At 41.5% G+C, this 18,243-nt stretch overlaps 1 protein-coding gene across 3 annotated transcripts in view; it reads left to right on the forward strand.

The window, feature by feature from the left end:
- The window catches only part of LOC137384193 (GMP reductase 1), a 152,776-nt gene that overhangs the window by 20,015 nt on the left and 114,518 nt on the right, over nucleotides 1–18,243 (forward strand). For all 3 annotated transcript variants that reach the window (XM_068057844.1, XM_068057851.1, XM_068057860.1), the window contains one exon: nucleotides 14,370–14,489. In XM_068057844.1, coding sequence (XP_067913945.1) covers nucleotides 14,370–14,489 — 120 coding nt within the window. The remainder of the gene's footprint in view (nucleotides 1–14,369; nucleotides 14,490–18,243) is intronic.

Consider the following 18,243-nt stretch of genomic DNA (forward strand, 5'->3'; position numbering starts at 1 on the left):
TGAGTATTCCATCACACTCCTGACTTGTGCTTTGTAGATGATGGACAGGCATTGGGGAGACAGGATGTGAGTTACTCGCCATAGGATTCCGAGCCTTCGACCTGCTCTTTTGGCCAGAGGATTTATGTGGCTGGTCCAGTTCAGTTTCTGGTCAATGGTGACGCTCAGGATGTTGATAATGGGGGATTCAGTGATGGTAATGCCATTGAATATCAAGGGGAGATGGATAGGTTCTCTCTTGTTTGAGATGGTCATTGCCCGGCACTTGTGTGGCGTGAATGTTACTTGCCACTAATCAGTGCAAGCCTGGACGTTGTCCAGGTCTTGCTGCATCTGGACATGGGCTACTTCGGTATCTGAGGAGTTGCGAATGGTGCTGAACATTGTGCAATCATCAGTGAACATCGCCACCTCTGACCTTATGATGGAGGGAAGGTCATTGATGAAGCAGCTGAAGATGGTTGAGCCTAGGACACTTTCCTGAGGAACTCCTGCAGTGATGTTCTTGGACTGATGATTGACCTCCAACAACCACAACCATCTTCCTTTGCGCTAGATATGACTCCAACCAGCGGAGAGTTTACCCCCTGATTCCCATTGACTCCAGTTTTGCTAGGGCTCCTTGATGCCATACTTGGTCATACGCTGCCTTGACGTCGAGGGCAGTCACTCTCCCCTCATCTCTTGAGTTCAGCTCTTTTGGCCATGTTTGGACCAAAGGCTGTAATGAAGTCAGGAACTGAGTGGCCCTGGCGGAACCCAAACTGCACGTCAGTGAGCAGGTTATGGCTGTTTAAGTGTAGTTTGATAGCACTGTTGACAACCCCTTTCATCACTTTGCTGATGATCAAGAGTAGACTGATAGGGCGGTAATTGGCCGGGTTGGTTTTGTCCTTTTTGTGCACAGGACATAGCTGGGCAATTTTCCACATTGCTGGGTAGATGCCAGTGTTGTAGCTGTACTGGAACAGCTTGGCTCGGGGTGCAGCTAGTTCTGGAGCTCAGGTCTTCAGTACTATTGCAGAATCTTGTCAGGGCCCCATAGCCTTTGCAGTATCCAATGCCTTCAGCCTGTTTCCCTATCACATGGAGTGAATCGGATTGTTTGAAGATTGGCATCTGTGATGCTGGGGACCTCAGGAGGAGGCCGAGATGGATCATCTACTTGGCACTTCTGGCTGAAGATGGATGCAAATACATCAGTCTCCTCCACTGAAAGTCACCAGTCTTCCAACAGCTGCTGCCATTGGTGTGGCACTGGATAGGATAGGCAAAGGCACATGGAAGACAGGCACTAAGGGAATGCACAAGGGTGATTAGTTGACCTTTATATGCACGATTTCATTTCTAAATTTGGTTTGGAATGTTTATTTTGTAGTGACTTCTATTTTTGCATTGTGGCCAAGCAGACACTGTGATGCACAGTGATAGGAGGAAGGCCAGTATAGGACTGTTGGTGAATGAAGAATTGGATTGTGGTTATTGGTATCACACTTCGGGGAGTTCTTCACAGACAGCCCAACAGAAAGGGGCTATCTAGGTTGCATCCTCCCTTGCTCTTCCTCATCCTCTGGGACGGCACAGTGGCGCTGTGGTTAGCACCGCAGCCTCACAGCTCCAGCGACCCGGGTTCGGTTCTGGGTACAGCCTGTGTGGAGTTTGCGAGTTCTCCCTGTGACCGCGTGGGTTTCCGCCGGGTGCTCCAGTTTCCTCCCACCGCCAAAGACTTGCAGGTTGCTAGGTAAATTGGCCATTGTAAATTGCCCGTAGTGTAGGTAGGGAATATGGGATTAATGTAGGAGGGGATGTGGTAGGGAATAATGTAGGATTAGTATAAATGGGTGGTTGATGGTCAGCACAGACTTGATGGGCCAAAGGGCCTGTTTCAGTGCTGTATCTCTCTGACTGTATCCTCCTCCTCCTCCTGCTTCTGCTGCTCGCCATATAGCTGGTGGCAAGGGCTGCCCCTTCATGAGGGTGAGCTTGTACAGCATGCATCTGATCACTAGAAATATAGACGTCTGTTCTGCTAAGTATTGCAGTGCTCCTCCAAAGCTATCCAGACAGCAGAAGTGTTGTTTCAGCACACCAATGGACTGTTCTATCATATATTTTGTGGCAGCATGGCTTTCTTTGTATATATTTGGTGCACATGTGTGTGGGTTGTGCACTGGAGTCATCAGCCATGTCATAAGCGGGTAGCCCTGGTCATCCAGTAGCCACCCTTTGATTTGCTGTGCTGGCTCAATTGCAACGTGCACAGCAGACTCCCGCAAAATGAAGGTATGAGTGCTGCCAGGATATTGAGCATTGATCTGTTTAATCTTCTGCCTATGGTCACACACACACAAGTTGGACGTTGAGGGAATGGAATCCCTTTTGATGGTGTCAGGAAGAGTTGATATGCGCTGCCTGCAAAGCGGTGTGTGTGCAGTCACTGGCACACTGCTATATTGGGAAGCCTATAATCCTAGCGGAGCCACGTGCTCACTCTGGCTGCTTCTCTCTGGCAGGAGAGAATGAAATGTAGTTACGTCTTATTACTTAGAGAGTCTCAGTGACCTCTGTTATGCGACAGTGGATGGCAAATTGTGATGTTGCAAACATCTCCAGCTCCAGCCTGGAAGGATCTAGCCGCATAAAAGTTAATTGCTGCGGTCACCTTCACAGCCACTGGCAATGCAGTTTTTCTCTTCGTCTGAGGTGGCAGTTGTGGCTGCAGCAGCTGACAGATTTCAGTGACGGCATCCTTACTGAAGCACAGACGTCTCACATATTATTCCTCACTGAGGTTCAGGTAGGAGAATTGCTCCCCGAGTACCCTGGGCGGTATGGCCACCTGCTAAGGGCCCTTCTCCTGGTCCTCCCTTTTCCAGCAATTTGTCCTACTCTGTGTGGCCTCTGCTCATTCTCCAAGTCATGCTGTATTCCAAGGAGAATGGCTACAAATGCAGCCATATGTGGACACAGCTGGCTTGTGCAGAAGCCCTTGAGATTAGCAAAAACTCAGTCAGCACCTTTCAAACCACTCCCTGTAGATCTTTGCAATTTGAAGCACCAAACACTTGTAGAATTGAAGCAACAGCCAGAAGAAATCGACCAGCAACTAACCTGTAAGTAGTTGATGATCATTTTAAATAGCGCACCATTTTGGTGCTCTAAGAGTATTTGTTCCCAGAAAAACAGGTGCAAACTATCCCAATTTCATGCCCATACACACTCCATTGTTACAACCCTCACTTCCCCACACCTCACATCTGAGACTTTGCATACCAGCTATTTTACCATGACATGCATGACCTCCACTAAACACCTTGCAGGACAAATGCACAAGTGCATTTCTTTCTTGCAAGAGAAGGTCAGCCACAACTCCAGACAGCAGGCTGCCAGCAATGGAGGCCTAGCCCGCCTGTGCATCCAGAGGGGATAGAGCAGCGCTGTCCTCCTCCCTCTGTTGCAGCTGCTCCTGCTCTGTTCCATAATGCTTCCCCTTCTCCAGCCATAACGGCCTGACCACCCAGGACTGCAGCCAATTTGTTTATAAAACAGTCCAAAACAGTGCATCACCAGCAAAATCATCTTCTCAGCAGTCAAATCTGACTTTCCAGACATAGAAAACAGGCCAAAAATACCCAGAAGGTAAACAGCAGTCTGAAAAGAAAGACCACTAACTAAGTAAGTACTTCATAATGTCTTTAAATAGTGCTGGTGAAGGATCCTTCCTGCCTGTAGTGCCATGAGTTGCTGGGTGAGATTAGCACATGTAAAGGCAGGTGCTGGAAGAATTGTAATACTTTTATTTACAGTAAGATATTCCATTGCTTTAAATAGTTCTGGTGTACACACTGGACGCCTACAGGGAAGCTCAATCCAATATGGCAATTGGTGCATTTTGGCTTGAAATGAGCGTGCTTCCTGTCCACCATACTGGAAATTTATTTGCCTCTTTAGTGCCTGAAAAACAGGTGCATGCGATCGAATTTCTAAACCAATGACTCTTCAAAGAAAACAATGAAGTATGACATAAAAAGAAGACTGCCATTAAATACTATTTGCGTTTACACCCCTATATTGATATGATGAGCACTAGAAAAAGATGCCCAATCGGGTATATAAGAAGGTAATTTTATAGCGCAAGGACCAGACTGGACTCGAGTGTGGGTGGCATAATCTGCCCTTTCATAATGTAGGCTTATCTCCAATCTCTCTTGCTTGCCTTTTAGTGAGGCTTTGAGTAGGGAGTGCAGTCTCTCAAAATGATCCTTCTGTTGTAAATGTAGGTAATACCTTTTGCATTTCACTGAATTTAAGGCAGTATTCCCATCTGATTATCAATATAATAACCACATGTTGCTCAAAGAATCACTCACAGTTTTTGGTATCATCTATTGGACAACAATTTTGCAATTCACCAAGTTCTCCAATATCCTAGATGTATGATGTATGGTAGATAGTTTAGACAGAAAGTAATTACTATCAAAGTACCTGCTCAGAAATCTTGGGGCTGGATTTTAAGGATCCCTCGACTTCGGGATCTGTGGTGGGGTGGGGGCTCCTGAAGATGGTCCGGATGAGGCCCGCCACGGACCTCTATGTCGGCAGGGTCCTGCCCGATATTACCGGCGGTGTGACCGCAATTTAAATAAATTAAAGTAATTGAATTAATGAATCTTGCGTCTCCTCCTGATGTCCCATCTTGGTCTATGGCCTGGCAGTCAGCACTGCTGCGCCTTCGGATCCCCGTCTGGGGAAACGTGGCGGAGCACTTGTGGTGGGGAGTAACGGGGTCAAATTAGCGTCATGGGTGTAGGGGATGGTGAGAAGGATTGAAGTTGAAAGCTCGTGTAGTTTGTTGGGGGGGCGGAGTGGGGTGGAAGGTCAGATTGTAAAGCTAAGTGTTTTGGGGGAGGGAAGGGCAAATAATTAATTTAATTGTTATGGGGGGGTGGGAGAGGGGCAAAAGAAATGTATTTATTTTTATTCACTGCACCTTTTAAATATTTAAATTTCCAGGTTGGGGTGGCAGCCCTTTAAAAATGGCGTCAGCGCCTGCGCACAGGCAATTGACACCATTGCCGGCGACGGACAGCCTGCCCCCTCCACGTGATCGGGGAGGGAGAGGGGGAGGGGGTTTGCCCGCCCCTGCTATTTAAATGAGCGGACGTGTTTAGAATCGTGGCAGTTCTTTAATGTGCATGCCACCATTTTTTTTCTTTGCCTGACGCCGATTTTGGTGGCGGGCTTATAAAATTCAGTCCCATGTTCGACCCAACAATGCAATTCCTTTTCTGAGGTTCTTGAACACGCAACCCTAAGAGCTGCATTCAGTCATTGGTACAGCAATGGCTTCTGCAGTGCCACCTCGGCTGCTGAAATGTATTTTCAAAAACATTACTGCCATTTATGAAGAAAAGTAGAGGGCTGCTGGTGAATTTATAAGACAGTGATCCAATTTGGGTTCTGTTGACAGATTGTTCCTCTCATGCTTTGACATCATCTCAGCCTCTTTGATTAAATTACTGTCTTGTCATTCATTGAGACATCCAATATCCTCTGTAGATTTATCTGCATCAGTACTTCAGTTGGCAACTAGCAATGGCAGCATGTGCCTGTTATTTTCAGCAGTAGCTTTGTTCCCAGCATCAGTGTTAATTTCATTGTAGGCACCTGGAAAAGAAAGAAAGTAGTTAAATATAATAACCCTTCAAAAGCAATCCATTTTTGCTTTTATAGAGGCAACTCATAAAAGCATCCTGATTTCAGCTTTACTCAGCCAAATTCGCAAAGATCTGTCTCTTTCAATTAATTAATTGAATGTTTTGCAGCCTGGTGGGTAGCTCATTTTGACCCCTTGTGCCATGTCTTGAACTGGCAATGGCAAGGATACTACATATGTTCTGATTGTTTCTCTCCATCTGACATGACTGTTCCACATCAGTCCGCACAGTTGAATTTGGGTTCCAGCCAAAATAGCAGAAGGATGAATGATTTGCCTGGTGCTACTTTGGGCACAGATATCGTCTTTCTACTGTGCAGCCAATGTGCGTAAATCCATTTATCACACGTACATGCCTTACTATCATGGAGGAGGCAGCATCCCACCTGAGAGCAATCAGCAGAGTCCAGTGCAAATGATTCGTCCCATCTAAGAAATTCCTGATACTTTGTGGGCTTTAAGTGAAACAGGCACATGGCATGTAAATAATGTGATGATGAAGGGAGGCAGTGCTTCAAAGGGCACAAGAGTAAATGTTTGCACAACCATTATCACCAGTGGGGAGAAAAAACACAGCAGAAACTGTAGACTACAAATTGCTGAGTTCAAGTAAATAGGATGCACGAGTGAGAAATAGTCATCAAAACACTGAATCTAAAAATTCTGATGTATTGACTGATATTCACAATTGTCCTTGCATCTCAGGTTATGATTTTTTAAAAATTTATTCTTGATGTAGACGTTACTAGCAAATTTGGCATTTATTGTCCATCCCTAGCTTCTCTTGAGAAGGTGGCAGTGAGCCACTGCCTTGAAACCCTTCAGTTTGAGGTGAAGGTACTCGCACAGTACTGTAGGAAGGACTCCTAGGATTTTGACCCAATGACAATGAAGGAACAGCAATATATGTGCAAGTCAGGATGGTGTGTGATTTGGGGGATGTTTGGAGGTAATGAGGTTCCTATGCACCCACTTCTTTCTAGTTGGTGGAGGTCACGGGTTTGGGAGGTGCTCTCAAAGAAAGAATTCCAGCCTTGGCCAAATTATCAATAGGAGGGAGAAGGAAAAACATAGCTAGAGAAGAGAATTCATTTCTTTTGTCCTTAATGATGGCATTTGCAACAATGTTGCCAGTTTACCTAACAATTGGGACTATTCAGCTCCTTTGACAAACAGATTTAGGGAGCTAGCTGGGGAGAAAAGAAAATAAGAGAAATGGGACATAATGCATCTCGACTTTTCCGGTATGTATAAACAGGTAGGTGTGAACAGGCTTTTGTTAAATGTTATATTCCAGAAAGCCAGTTGGTGAAGGGTAGTACTAGAGCCAATCTTTACTCAGTCTAACATTTATTTAGAGTGAAACATTACAAGCATACACCTCCAAACTTAACCACCCCACAGTTTCAGTAAGTGTTTCTTTGTGTGCTCAGATAATTAAACACAATTGACAGATTCCTTTTTCTTTAAGTAAAACTTAAATTAATATGCACAAACAAAATTTCAAAACATTAAAAAAAAGTCTATATTCTGTACAAAACATTACATTGCGAGATGCCCCTTCTCTAGGACCCCAAACAATTTCTTTGTACAAGTATTTCTTTTTGTAAGACAATTAGACACTTGATGACTTGACTTAATTTTAGACATTTCCTTTCTCTCTAGCATTTGTTTCAAGCCAGCAAGGTCAATACATAACCTTTTCTCACTCTTACTTTTTGTAGAATGTACAACATCCCACAATGAATGATTATCTATATAACATTCAATGGGTATACCAGCTTCAGTACACCACTTGTATGGAATCTCATTTAAAATATTTGATAACTAGAATCCCATATACACTGTCTCCACAAGAGCCAGTGTTTCACAGCTAAAGTTCTTTTAACGACCCTTTTAATTTTCTTAGCTTCTTAAGCTAAAGGACAAAATTTCCCATTTTATTCCATCAGGAATATTATGAAACCAGCTGCACTCGAATATACATCAGGAAGATTAGCATGCGAAGCATCATTCAAAATGACTAGTTTCATGTTTTTTGGATCACCTAAGGATGGGAACTTAAGAACACATTTCTCCAGATTTAATTTTTTCAGTGTTTTATTTGCCCTTAAAACATTTTCGACTTTAGGGTGTTTCATTGTAATACTTAACTCCAACACAACAAAACTAGCATCTGATCTAGTCTGAGTGCACAACCAGTTCAACTGACCAATCAAACTTTGCAATTGTTCTATCTCCTTTAGATACAACATCATCTTTCTGCGGTCACCTAGTACGATTAACCGGGATGGGAGTAACATTCTCTAAATAGGATTGTTGATTTAAAGTTATTCCAGACCTACTCTGCTTAATATCTAAACTGATATATTTAAAAGCCCCAGAAGCCTGACTCCCAATCTTAATTTTTAACTCTAATCTTATTAATAACACATATCTCAAATTCTGCAATACAACCCCCATAAGAAATCATCAACATGCATCATGAACACGCCTGGAAGTTTTCTTTGATACCAATAAAACATTGCGGGATCTGCATTTAGTTGAACACAACCTATTTTCATCAAAACAGATCTCACCAAAAATGCCACACCCTGCAAGCACCATTCAGGCCTTAGATGCATGTGTTTAGTTTCCATTGTTCCCCTTCTGCATTTGTTGCCTCTTAGGGTGGTTTGAGAGACGCCGCTCTGTGAAAAGTATCGCCCTACAGAAAATCGGCTTTTATGTTGATTGATCTACACTCCTATGAATTTGTGGCCAAAAAAGCTAAAAAGATTTTCTAACATCTGTATCACCCAGTTGTTCTTCAAAACCCCTAGCAACTAGCTTTGCTTTAACCTTATAAGTCACATCTGCAAGGACTTTTTCAGTACAAATCCATCTATGTGAAAAGGCTGGCTGCCCCTTATTTGGTACCTCAGAATAAACTCCAGCTCTCTCCAACTATCTAATTCTTTTTGTTTTGCCTGTGTTATAAGTTTATCCGTCAGCTTATTGGCAGACACCAAAACTTCACCATCATGACAACTTCTAGTTCTGTTCTGAAGCCATCATTTCATTGTGTAATCTATTCAAGCTACAGCCTGTACTTGCACTTTGATGTCTGTCGGTACTACTACTGTAAGATCGCCCTTTCAGACTATTGGAGGCGCTCTCTCCAGTACACGATCACTTTCTGACACGAGTCACTTCTAGACCCACCACTAGAACTTGCACGGCACTTTCTTACCCTCCATTCTTTCACCTCATTCTGCCAGTCCATGGACCTCTTGCTTGGCCATCATCCTGAACATTCAACCAATATTTAAACTTGCCTGTAGTTCTTTCTGCTTGTCCCACATTTGTTGCATCCCTCCATTCATTAGACCCCTCTGGAATATATGTCACCTGACTACCCACTCTGAGCAGTTGCCCTCAGATGCGATCGCTCTGTCCTGTGGGTCATGATCACTCACATTACCACTATCCAGCCCTTGATCTACTGTATTCTCTTCCTCAGAACCTTCATCACAAAACACGTGAGCATTTGAGGTACAAGGTACCTCATTTTACTTCTATCAGCTGCTCAGAGTCTGAAATTTGTAATTAATCCCGATTCATCATGAGGAATTAAATTTAACAGTTTGATTGCCATGTTTGATAACTACTGCCTTGCCATCATGACCAGGACCTTGCTATTCCCTATGACCCTCTCTTCTATAAAACACCAACTCTCCTGAATTAAATTCTGTCTCGGATGGTCTTTATGATGCCTCAGAGCTTCTGAATTTTCTGAGACCTCAGCCTTGATGAAAGCCCGTCATCCTGCATGTATAGCATTTGTTATGAATGCTGAACTTTGTAGCATGATTATGTTTTTAAAAAATAGTGATTTTTTAATAGTTTAAGATGGAGTTCGGAATGTCAGGGGACCTTACATCTACTCTGTTAAAGGACAAGGCAGATCAAAAACTTTTATTGGGAGAAAGAGACTGCAGAGGAAACACCTAAAGGACAATGGGTTTTGCCCTCCCAGACTTTTGGGTTGTAAAACAAGGAGTCAGTGATTCTGAAGATGCAAACGTATTAAGCAGCTGTTAACACCTGGGAACAATGGAAGGCCCAGGTGACTCTGTGAAACCAGACATCTGGACGCTGCATATTGGAACAGGTCAATAAGCTATTAACTTTTGAGTCCAGATAAATTTAACAGATTATCTGAAGGCAGGCAGTGGTTGCGGCCTCTAGGCAGCCTGAAAGAAGGGAATCAAGAAAGAGAGGGAGAGGAGACACACCTACAGAAGCCTGATAAAGCAAAAGGCTTCTAAGATTTGAACCTGTTCTAAAGTTGAAGCTTGTGGAGAAATAGAAGACCAGCAGGATCACCAGGAATTGCCTTATGCAGGGATGTCCAGGTCGAAAGTGCTTGGAGAAGTGAATGAAGAGGACATTGATTTTTTGAAAATTTCTGGGAGATCCAACTTATTGCAACTGGGAGGAGTTTGTGACTTTTAACTGCAAAAATTTTGCCATCAAAGAGGACTAGTAACGTATAAATATGGTGTGAGGTTTTCAAGTATTTTAATAAGTAAAGAAAGCACCTTTCTTGGTAATTTGGGGTATTAGCTACTTAAAAAAGTACTATTTACTTAATGGGGATTTCTTTTAGTTTTTTTAAATTTAGAGATGCAGCACTGAAACAGGCCTTTCGGCCCACCGAGTCTGTGCTGACCAACAACCGCCTGTTTATACTAATCCTACATTAATCCCATATTCCCTACTACATCCCCACCATTCTCCTACCACCCACCTACACTAGGGCCAATTTACCTATCAACCTGCAAGTCTTTGGCTGTGGGAGGAAACCAGAGCACCCGGCAGAAACCCATGCGGTCACAGGGAGAACTTGCAAACTCCGCACAGGCAGTACCCAGAACTGAACCCGGGTTGCTGGAGCTGTGAGGCTGCGGTGCTAACCACTGTGCCACTGTGCCGCCCTGTATAAGTCTTAAAACATGAAGTCTTGTGTAATTCTTTTTAATTGGTCTGGGGGTCCATATTATATCTCATTTTTCATGTTAACGAACTCACTGAGGTTATAACCCATTCAAATTTACAGAAAACATTGAACTAATTGTAGTATCTTCTAGAGCAGGAGGACTATCGCACAGCGCAGAAGGCAATTTGGGATTTCACCCATAGATCAATTGATAGGTACGATACCCTTCAACCATCTGAAGTAAATTTTCTATGAAGTGCTATGCAAGGTCATTTGTCAACTTGCAGGCTGGTTGATCAGCTAAGATTTTATATAGCATTTCATCGATGAGGACATAATTCCTTTCACAGAATCCATAGTTGAAAGGATTTTCAGCTGCAGTATTCATGACTATGATAATGTTTTCACACATGTCTCTGAACTCATCAGTGGCAAATTCCCCTTCTTTATCAGTCAGAAACTTAGCTGTGCTCAAGTCCGATCCCTGTGCATTTCTCCATGATTTTTGTCTATAATCACCCTTTTGTGCTAACTATGTGTTATTGTAGAAAGACTAAATGGGGTTGCCAGATTTATAAAATGTAGAATGAAAATATTTTTGTCTTTGTCCCATACCTTTAGATCCATGGCAACTACTTTGTTAAAGTCATACGCCAATGGAAGGCGTACGATAGGATGTGATGGCATTCTCTGATACTTTTGACAGATTTCAAACTTTTTACTAATCTCTTATATTAGTCTTGTATATCCTTTATCAACCACACCTGTATCCTTTAACAGTTTTTTAATCTTTGACAAGTAGAGTGAGCAAGTTGTCTATGTAACTTTAAGACATTTTTTTCTCTGATTCTTATCACCTAATGCCATTAATATATCTTAACACTGAGAAACATCAGGTTTTGTCCTGATTATGTCCTGATTGGGTAAACTGCAGATTCACTAACTTCCCAAAGATAATTGCCTTATCGCACTCCATGTCAAGTTTCATCTGTGCCTTTTCATAGAAGACTTACTCAACAACAAAAAATACCTCACTAGAGACTACATCAGCACTGAAAGTGGCTTACTCCAGCTATTTTACATGGAATTATAACTCTCTTGTGACCTCAGTGTGTTGCCATTACCAAACCTAAAGCAAGTAGTACTTTTATATTCCTTAACCTTGCATCGATCTTCGCTACTGAGTGAATTTGGAAATCTAGATACCATATTAACCAATCTGCTTCACATACTGTAGAAGCACAGCACAGTTGAATGAGTCCGTGAATAACACATTCATCACAGGACTAAAACTGCTTGTGATGAGTACAGTTCATTAGGATTCATCATTATCTTCATCTTCTGCCTCAGAATTCTCTGCATCATGTGTCATTTCAAGGACCCTGCCTCTTCGCTATGGGTAGTTCATTGCATAATACTTTGAGTCACACCTGAAGCACCTATTAACTGTTCCTTGGGCATTCCTGGCATTCATTCACTAATTATTGCTGTTCCAATTCTGTCTGCTGCTGCATTATCCAGATTTGATAATGGTGTTTTCATTCTCATTCCATTTGTCTGTAACTCTTCCATTGTACTGACACCTGTACCAGTATCTGTATCATTTTGAAATCCAACAACCATTGAGTGCTTTATTTTTTGTGTCACCATAGAATGTATCATTTTTTCCACCAAGGCTGCTGGAAATGACTGTTTCCCGGAATTTTTTCAAGGCAGCAATCATTTGATCCAAGACGGAGTCTCTGTCGGAGAACTGAACCCCAGTTAGAACCAGGAGCCTGTCCATATGCGACACCTTTAGCATGATCCAGCAATTTAAATGCTAGCAGTGAACCAGGGATCTCAGTCTTTTATATAATCTGTTGTGACGGAAATCACACATGCCAAATGGAAAAATATTAATTACATCGTATGAAACTCTGCTTGAGAAGTTTTTACTGGACACTACAAATAACTTTTTTAATACCAAAAAAGCAGAACTGAACAGCTAAAACTGGCCACACACATTTGCATTTGAGAAGACAAAGGCTGGATGAGACCAAAGTAAAGTACCCAGTCTAGCTGGAACATTGGGGGTGCTCCCTGTTTCAATTAGCGAGATTGATTTTGTCAACAGTTGTGATCAAAAGACGTCGACACCCTTGGACTTTGAAAGAGCCAACCCCCCCCCCCCCTTTACTGAGTATGTCTGAAGGACTCTGAAAAAAACCTCCAGGAACTGCTGTTTCAAACAGAGATGGTCACTTGACATACCTGCTGGTGTAGCACTGAGGTTTTTGAATTGTGCTTCAGAGAGTGAAAAAGAGACTGCAACTAAACTCCAAGAGAAAGCATCTCTCTCTCTCTGTCACTCTCTCCAGCAAAATCCCAGGGAAACTCATGGTGGCAGTTACTAAGCCTCAAGCCTACAGAACTTTACCAGCAACCACCAAGAAGACAGATAAAACCTCTCTTCAGCCTTTTGGAACCAGAGAAGCAAGCCTGAAATTGTGCACGTGGCCCTAGCGAGGACTCCAAGACTTTAACTTCAATTAAGGACATTATAACCCAGTATCTGTATTCCATTTATTATAAACTTTACTTCAGCCTCCCAACTCTTTCTTCCCCTCTGTATCTATTTGCGTGTGTGTGTGTGTGTATGCCTCTCATATGCAGATGAGCATGGATGCGTCGCGTATTTTAGTAATTTTAACCAGTTTAGAGTGATAAGGTTAATAAACTTGCACCTTTCTTGTTTAGACGCAAGAAAACCTGTCTGGTTCATTTGTCATTATATTTGAGGAACAGTGAGCACGGGCTCACGGAGGTGGTAAGCTAAAATCACTGTTTAAAAAGATAAACTCTGTTATGGTCAAACCAGAGAAAGGGCGTGAAGGGAGCCTGAAATCCCTTCCTCACCTGGTCATAACTCTGTTAAAGTCCATGATATATTCTTCCATTGAATAACCATCTGTTTTCCGAAATCTATCAAAGTCTGACCATACCTCGTAGGCATTTAATAGATCATCTTTCTTGTAAATTTCATTCAAGAACCCTTATTAGAAGATCCAGACCTTCATCAGTATCCAACTGATGAGCATCCAGTTCACAAAATACCTTATTTCTGATTTTACTTCTAGTAGGAAGCAACAATGCCAAAACAATACCTTGTTTGCTCTTTGGTAGCACCTAACCCATGTTCACATATCTGCATCATTATCACACTGGTCATATGGTTCAGACTTCAAGAGCATTGGAAGGTAATCATACCCTGACAATTTACACTTGCTTTCTGCCATTTCTCACAATGGCTACTAGGATTGTAGTTTTCTGTCTGAATTTGTTTTTCTTAGTTTCCAACCTTCACATTTAGTCAATCATTCTTTGCTGCCATGTTACATTCCAGAAAGCCAGTTGGTGAAGATAAAACTGGAGTCAATCTTTCCTCGATCTAACATTTATTTACAGAGTGAAATATTACAAGCATACACCTCCTAACTCAACCACCCCACAGTTTCAGTAAGTGTCTCTTTGTGTTTAAGTGAAACCCCATATTAATGCCCTCCTCCTGCATATAACTAAATACAGCTGGTACACCATTAACAGTAAGGACATCAGGAGCAATTAAAAAAAGACAAGTTTAAGTGAGTGGAATGGGATGCCTGTTTCAAGGAGTCTTTTTCACCTCTGCAGGTGGATCTCAAACGGACCTTCACATTCCGGAACTCCAAACAGACGTTTACTGGAATCCCAATTATAGCAGCCAACATGGATACAGTTGGTACCTTCGAAATGGCTGAAGTTTTAAGTAAGGTGGGTAATTTCCTGTTTTGGGATAAATTTTTATGTATGTACATGTTTTTAACCATTGGCTGTGTAACTGGGCATACAGACGACTTGACAATGACTCATACTGAGCTGTGTTGTTTTGCCAATATCAGGTGATGGTTTAATAATCCTTCTTTTCTGTTAGTCAACGATGAATTGTGCCCCTGGCACTTATAGCAGCACCTGTTATTTTACTAGTGACCTTTTCAGTCTACGCAGAAAGGCCTTTAATTATTCTTCCCTTTGTTGGAGAAGGACAGCTTGTTTACTTACTGCAGTGTTCCAATGTACTGCACCACCCAGCTCTCCATTAGTTGAGTTTAATTTGAACCCAACTGTTCATATTTACAGGGAAACCATTAACTGTGATTTATATCAGTTTTGTTGCTGTGCAGAGGTTATTGTGCCCATCCTAATGAAGGTAAACTATTAAGATCAATTTTAGATGGTTACCAGTATTACCCCTCCCTATTGCCACCAATTTGAGTCTCCTGTCTAGAATAGTTATTTTTTTTTTAAATCATAAGAAAAATTTGTCATCCCCTCATGAATCTGGGTCAAATTTGTGATATTTAAAGTGTGTGCAAAGCAGGTCTCTAATTGTTAAACACACAAACTGTTTAGTATAGTGAGATAGACCTTCTCCTATGCATCTTTTAAGAAATCTGTTTCCAAAACCTAAAAACAAAGTGGGGAATAGAAAAAAATAAACACTGTAGTTAAGTGGAACATTCAACTCGCAGGTGTTACTGGTTCAAGGGCAGGTTATTTGTACATTTAATACACACATACATGGGTATACAGGATATTATTAGGCAGTGCTGAGTGTATGATTTTCACTGCACAGAAGAGTAATTTACTCAGTGGCAATGAGGTCATTGACATGGAAACAAGGACATTAGTGACTAAGGAGAAATCAGGAAAAAAAATAGAAAAAAGTAAAAGCTAAAGGCATTATATCTGAATGCATGAAGCATTCACAATAAAATTGATGTATTAATAGCACAGATAGAAATAAAGGGAATTGATCTAATAGCCATTATGGAGATGTAGTTCCACAGTAACTTGAGGTTGGAAAATAAATATTCAAGGATACTTGACTTTTAGAAGAGAGGCAAAATGGAAAAGGAGGAGGGGTAGCCCTGATAATAAAGGAGGGGGATAAATACAGTAGAGAAAAAGCATATTAGCTCAGAAAATCAAGATATAGAATCAGCTTGGGTGGAGCCAAGAAGTAAAAATGGATGGATAATATTGGTGGGAGTACTTTATAGGACCCCTAAGAATAGTTGTACTGTCAGGCCGAATCAGGAAATTAGAGGCGCATGTAGCAAAGGCAATACAGTAATCACGGGGATGTTAATCTTCATGTAGTCTGGGCAAACCAAATCTGCATTCAGAACAGGCTATTTAGATTTAGTATGTGCAATGAGACAGGGCTAATCAATAACCTTGTAGTAAAGAAGCCTCTGGGGAAGAGTGATCATAATATGATGGAATTTTATATTAGGTTTGAGGGTGATTCAGTTAAGTTTGAAACTAAGTCTTAAATCTGAACAAAGCAAACCATGTAGGTATGAGGGGCAAGTTGGCTAAGGTAGACTAGGAAACTAGATTAATGCTATGATGGTAGATAAGCAATGGAAAACATTTAAAGAATTAATTCATAATACAAATATACATTCCCTTAAAGAATAAAAACCCCACGTGAAAAGTGGTCAAACCGTGGTTAACAAGAGAAGTTAAAGGTAGTGTTAGATTAAAGGAAGAGGCTTACAATGTTGTCAAAAAGCGTAGTAAGCCTGAGGACTGGGAGGAGTTTAGAATTCAGCAAAGGAGTACTAAGAAATTGATGAAGAAAGAAAAAATAGAATATGAAAGTAAACTAGCTCAAGACATAAAAACAGATTGTGAAAACTTCTATAGATAAGAGAAAAGGAAGAGATTAGTGAAAGTAATGTGGGTCCCTTAGCGGCAGAGACAGGAGAAATTATAATGCGAAATAAGGAAATGGTAGAGCCATTAAACAAATACTTTGTATCTGTCTTCAGGGTGGAAGACATAAAAGGCATTCTCGAAATAGTGGAGTACCAAGGGTCCAGTGAGTATGAGGACCTTGAAGAAATTAGTAAAGAAATAGTACTAGAGAAATTAATGGATTTAAAAGCTGACAAATCCCCTGCACCTGATAGCCCACGCCCTAGGGTTTTGAAAGAGGTTGCCACAGAGCTAGTGGATGCATTAGTTCCGTTCTAGATTTCCCTAGATTCTAGAATGGTCCTCATGCATTAGAAGGTAGAAAACGTAATCCTGCTATTCAAAAAAGGAGTGAGACAAAATAGAGGCAAGTTAGCTTGTCATTAGTAGGGAAAATGTAGAGTCTAATATTAAGGACATGATAACAGGGCACTTAGAAAGCCATAATATGATTGGGCAGAGTCAAGATGGATTTATAAAAATGAAATCGCATTTGACAAACCTGTTTGACTTCTTTGAGGTTGTAACAATCAGGGTGCATAAGGGGGAATTAGAGGAAGTAGTGTATTTGGATTTTCAAGAAGCATTCGATAGGGTACCATGCAAGAGGTTATTGTACAAAATTAGTGGGATTGGAGGTAATATGTTAGCATGGATTGTGGTTTGGTTAATGGACAGAAAACAGTAGTGTTATGGACAGACGGTAAGGGGTATGGGTGGTTCCAACTGTTCACCTCCCAACTGACTGCAGTCGTGTTTTGTTTAAAATGATGAGTTTATCCCTGAGTGTTATTCGGGTCAAAAAACAGACAAATCATGGGTTTTCTTGTAGCTTAAAAAAAATATTTTTACACAATTCCTGAAATGGTCTCAACCTCACACACACACATTCATTCACCCACATATAGATGAGAATAGATTGATAGAGGAAAAAAGTGTAGGATGTAGTTCAAAGTGAGGTAGGTGTTTGTGGTTTACGGTAAACCTGTTGAATCTTCTCAGAAGGACAATCTCTTTTAAAGTTGCAGGCCTAGATGCTTGTACTCTTTGAACTTGTTCAGGTGTTGTAGATTTCTGGCAGTTAAGACTTCAGACTGGAGGTGGTGGTCATTTTCAGTTCTCTGCTGCAGCAAGTTGAAGTGCTGAATTAGCAGCAGGGCTTCTTCCTTGTTTTGGATGGAATCTCCACAGCCTCTAGCTGGACTGCTTTCTATGATGTTGTTGTGATCTCCCCTCTCTCTCCATAGGGCTACCTTTTAAGGTCAAAATCCATCATATTAGCATTTCTGTCCGTTGCCACATGGCCTTCTCCCCTGGTGTGACCATACAATGGATCAGGATGTGGAATCCATGGCTATCTATTGATGTCTGGATGGGGACCATTCTGTTACTTCACACCACCTTTGTCTCAGAAGAAACCCATTCAATTCAGCAATGTCTCTTGATGGATTCAAGATGGGTGTAGTTAACACCTCTTAGTCTGGAATGTATCTTTTTGTCCTTTCGAGACAGTGAGGCAGTTTTTCAATACATAAGCCAGACATCTGACCTTTGGTGGTCACCTTTGCAGAATATTGTCTACATTTTTAAAGGAAAAGTCAATTTCAAAGAGTCTACATTGAACAAAGTTCATACCTTAAAAGTTAGGTACATATGACGTCTTTACTGGACATAACAGTAGGAATAAACAGGCCATTTTCAGGCTCACAGGCTGTAACTAGTGTAACTAGGATCAGTGTTTGGCCCTCCTCTATTTACAATC

The sequence above is a fragment of the Heterodontus francisci genome, chromosome 2 (assembly GCF_036365525.1).
Source record: "Heterodontus francisci isolate sHetFra1 chromosome 2, sHetFra1.hap1, whole genome shotgun sequence".
NCBI lineage: Eukaryota > Metazoa > Chordata > Chondrichthyes > Heterodontiformes > Heterodontidae > Heterodontus > Heterodontus francisci.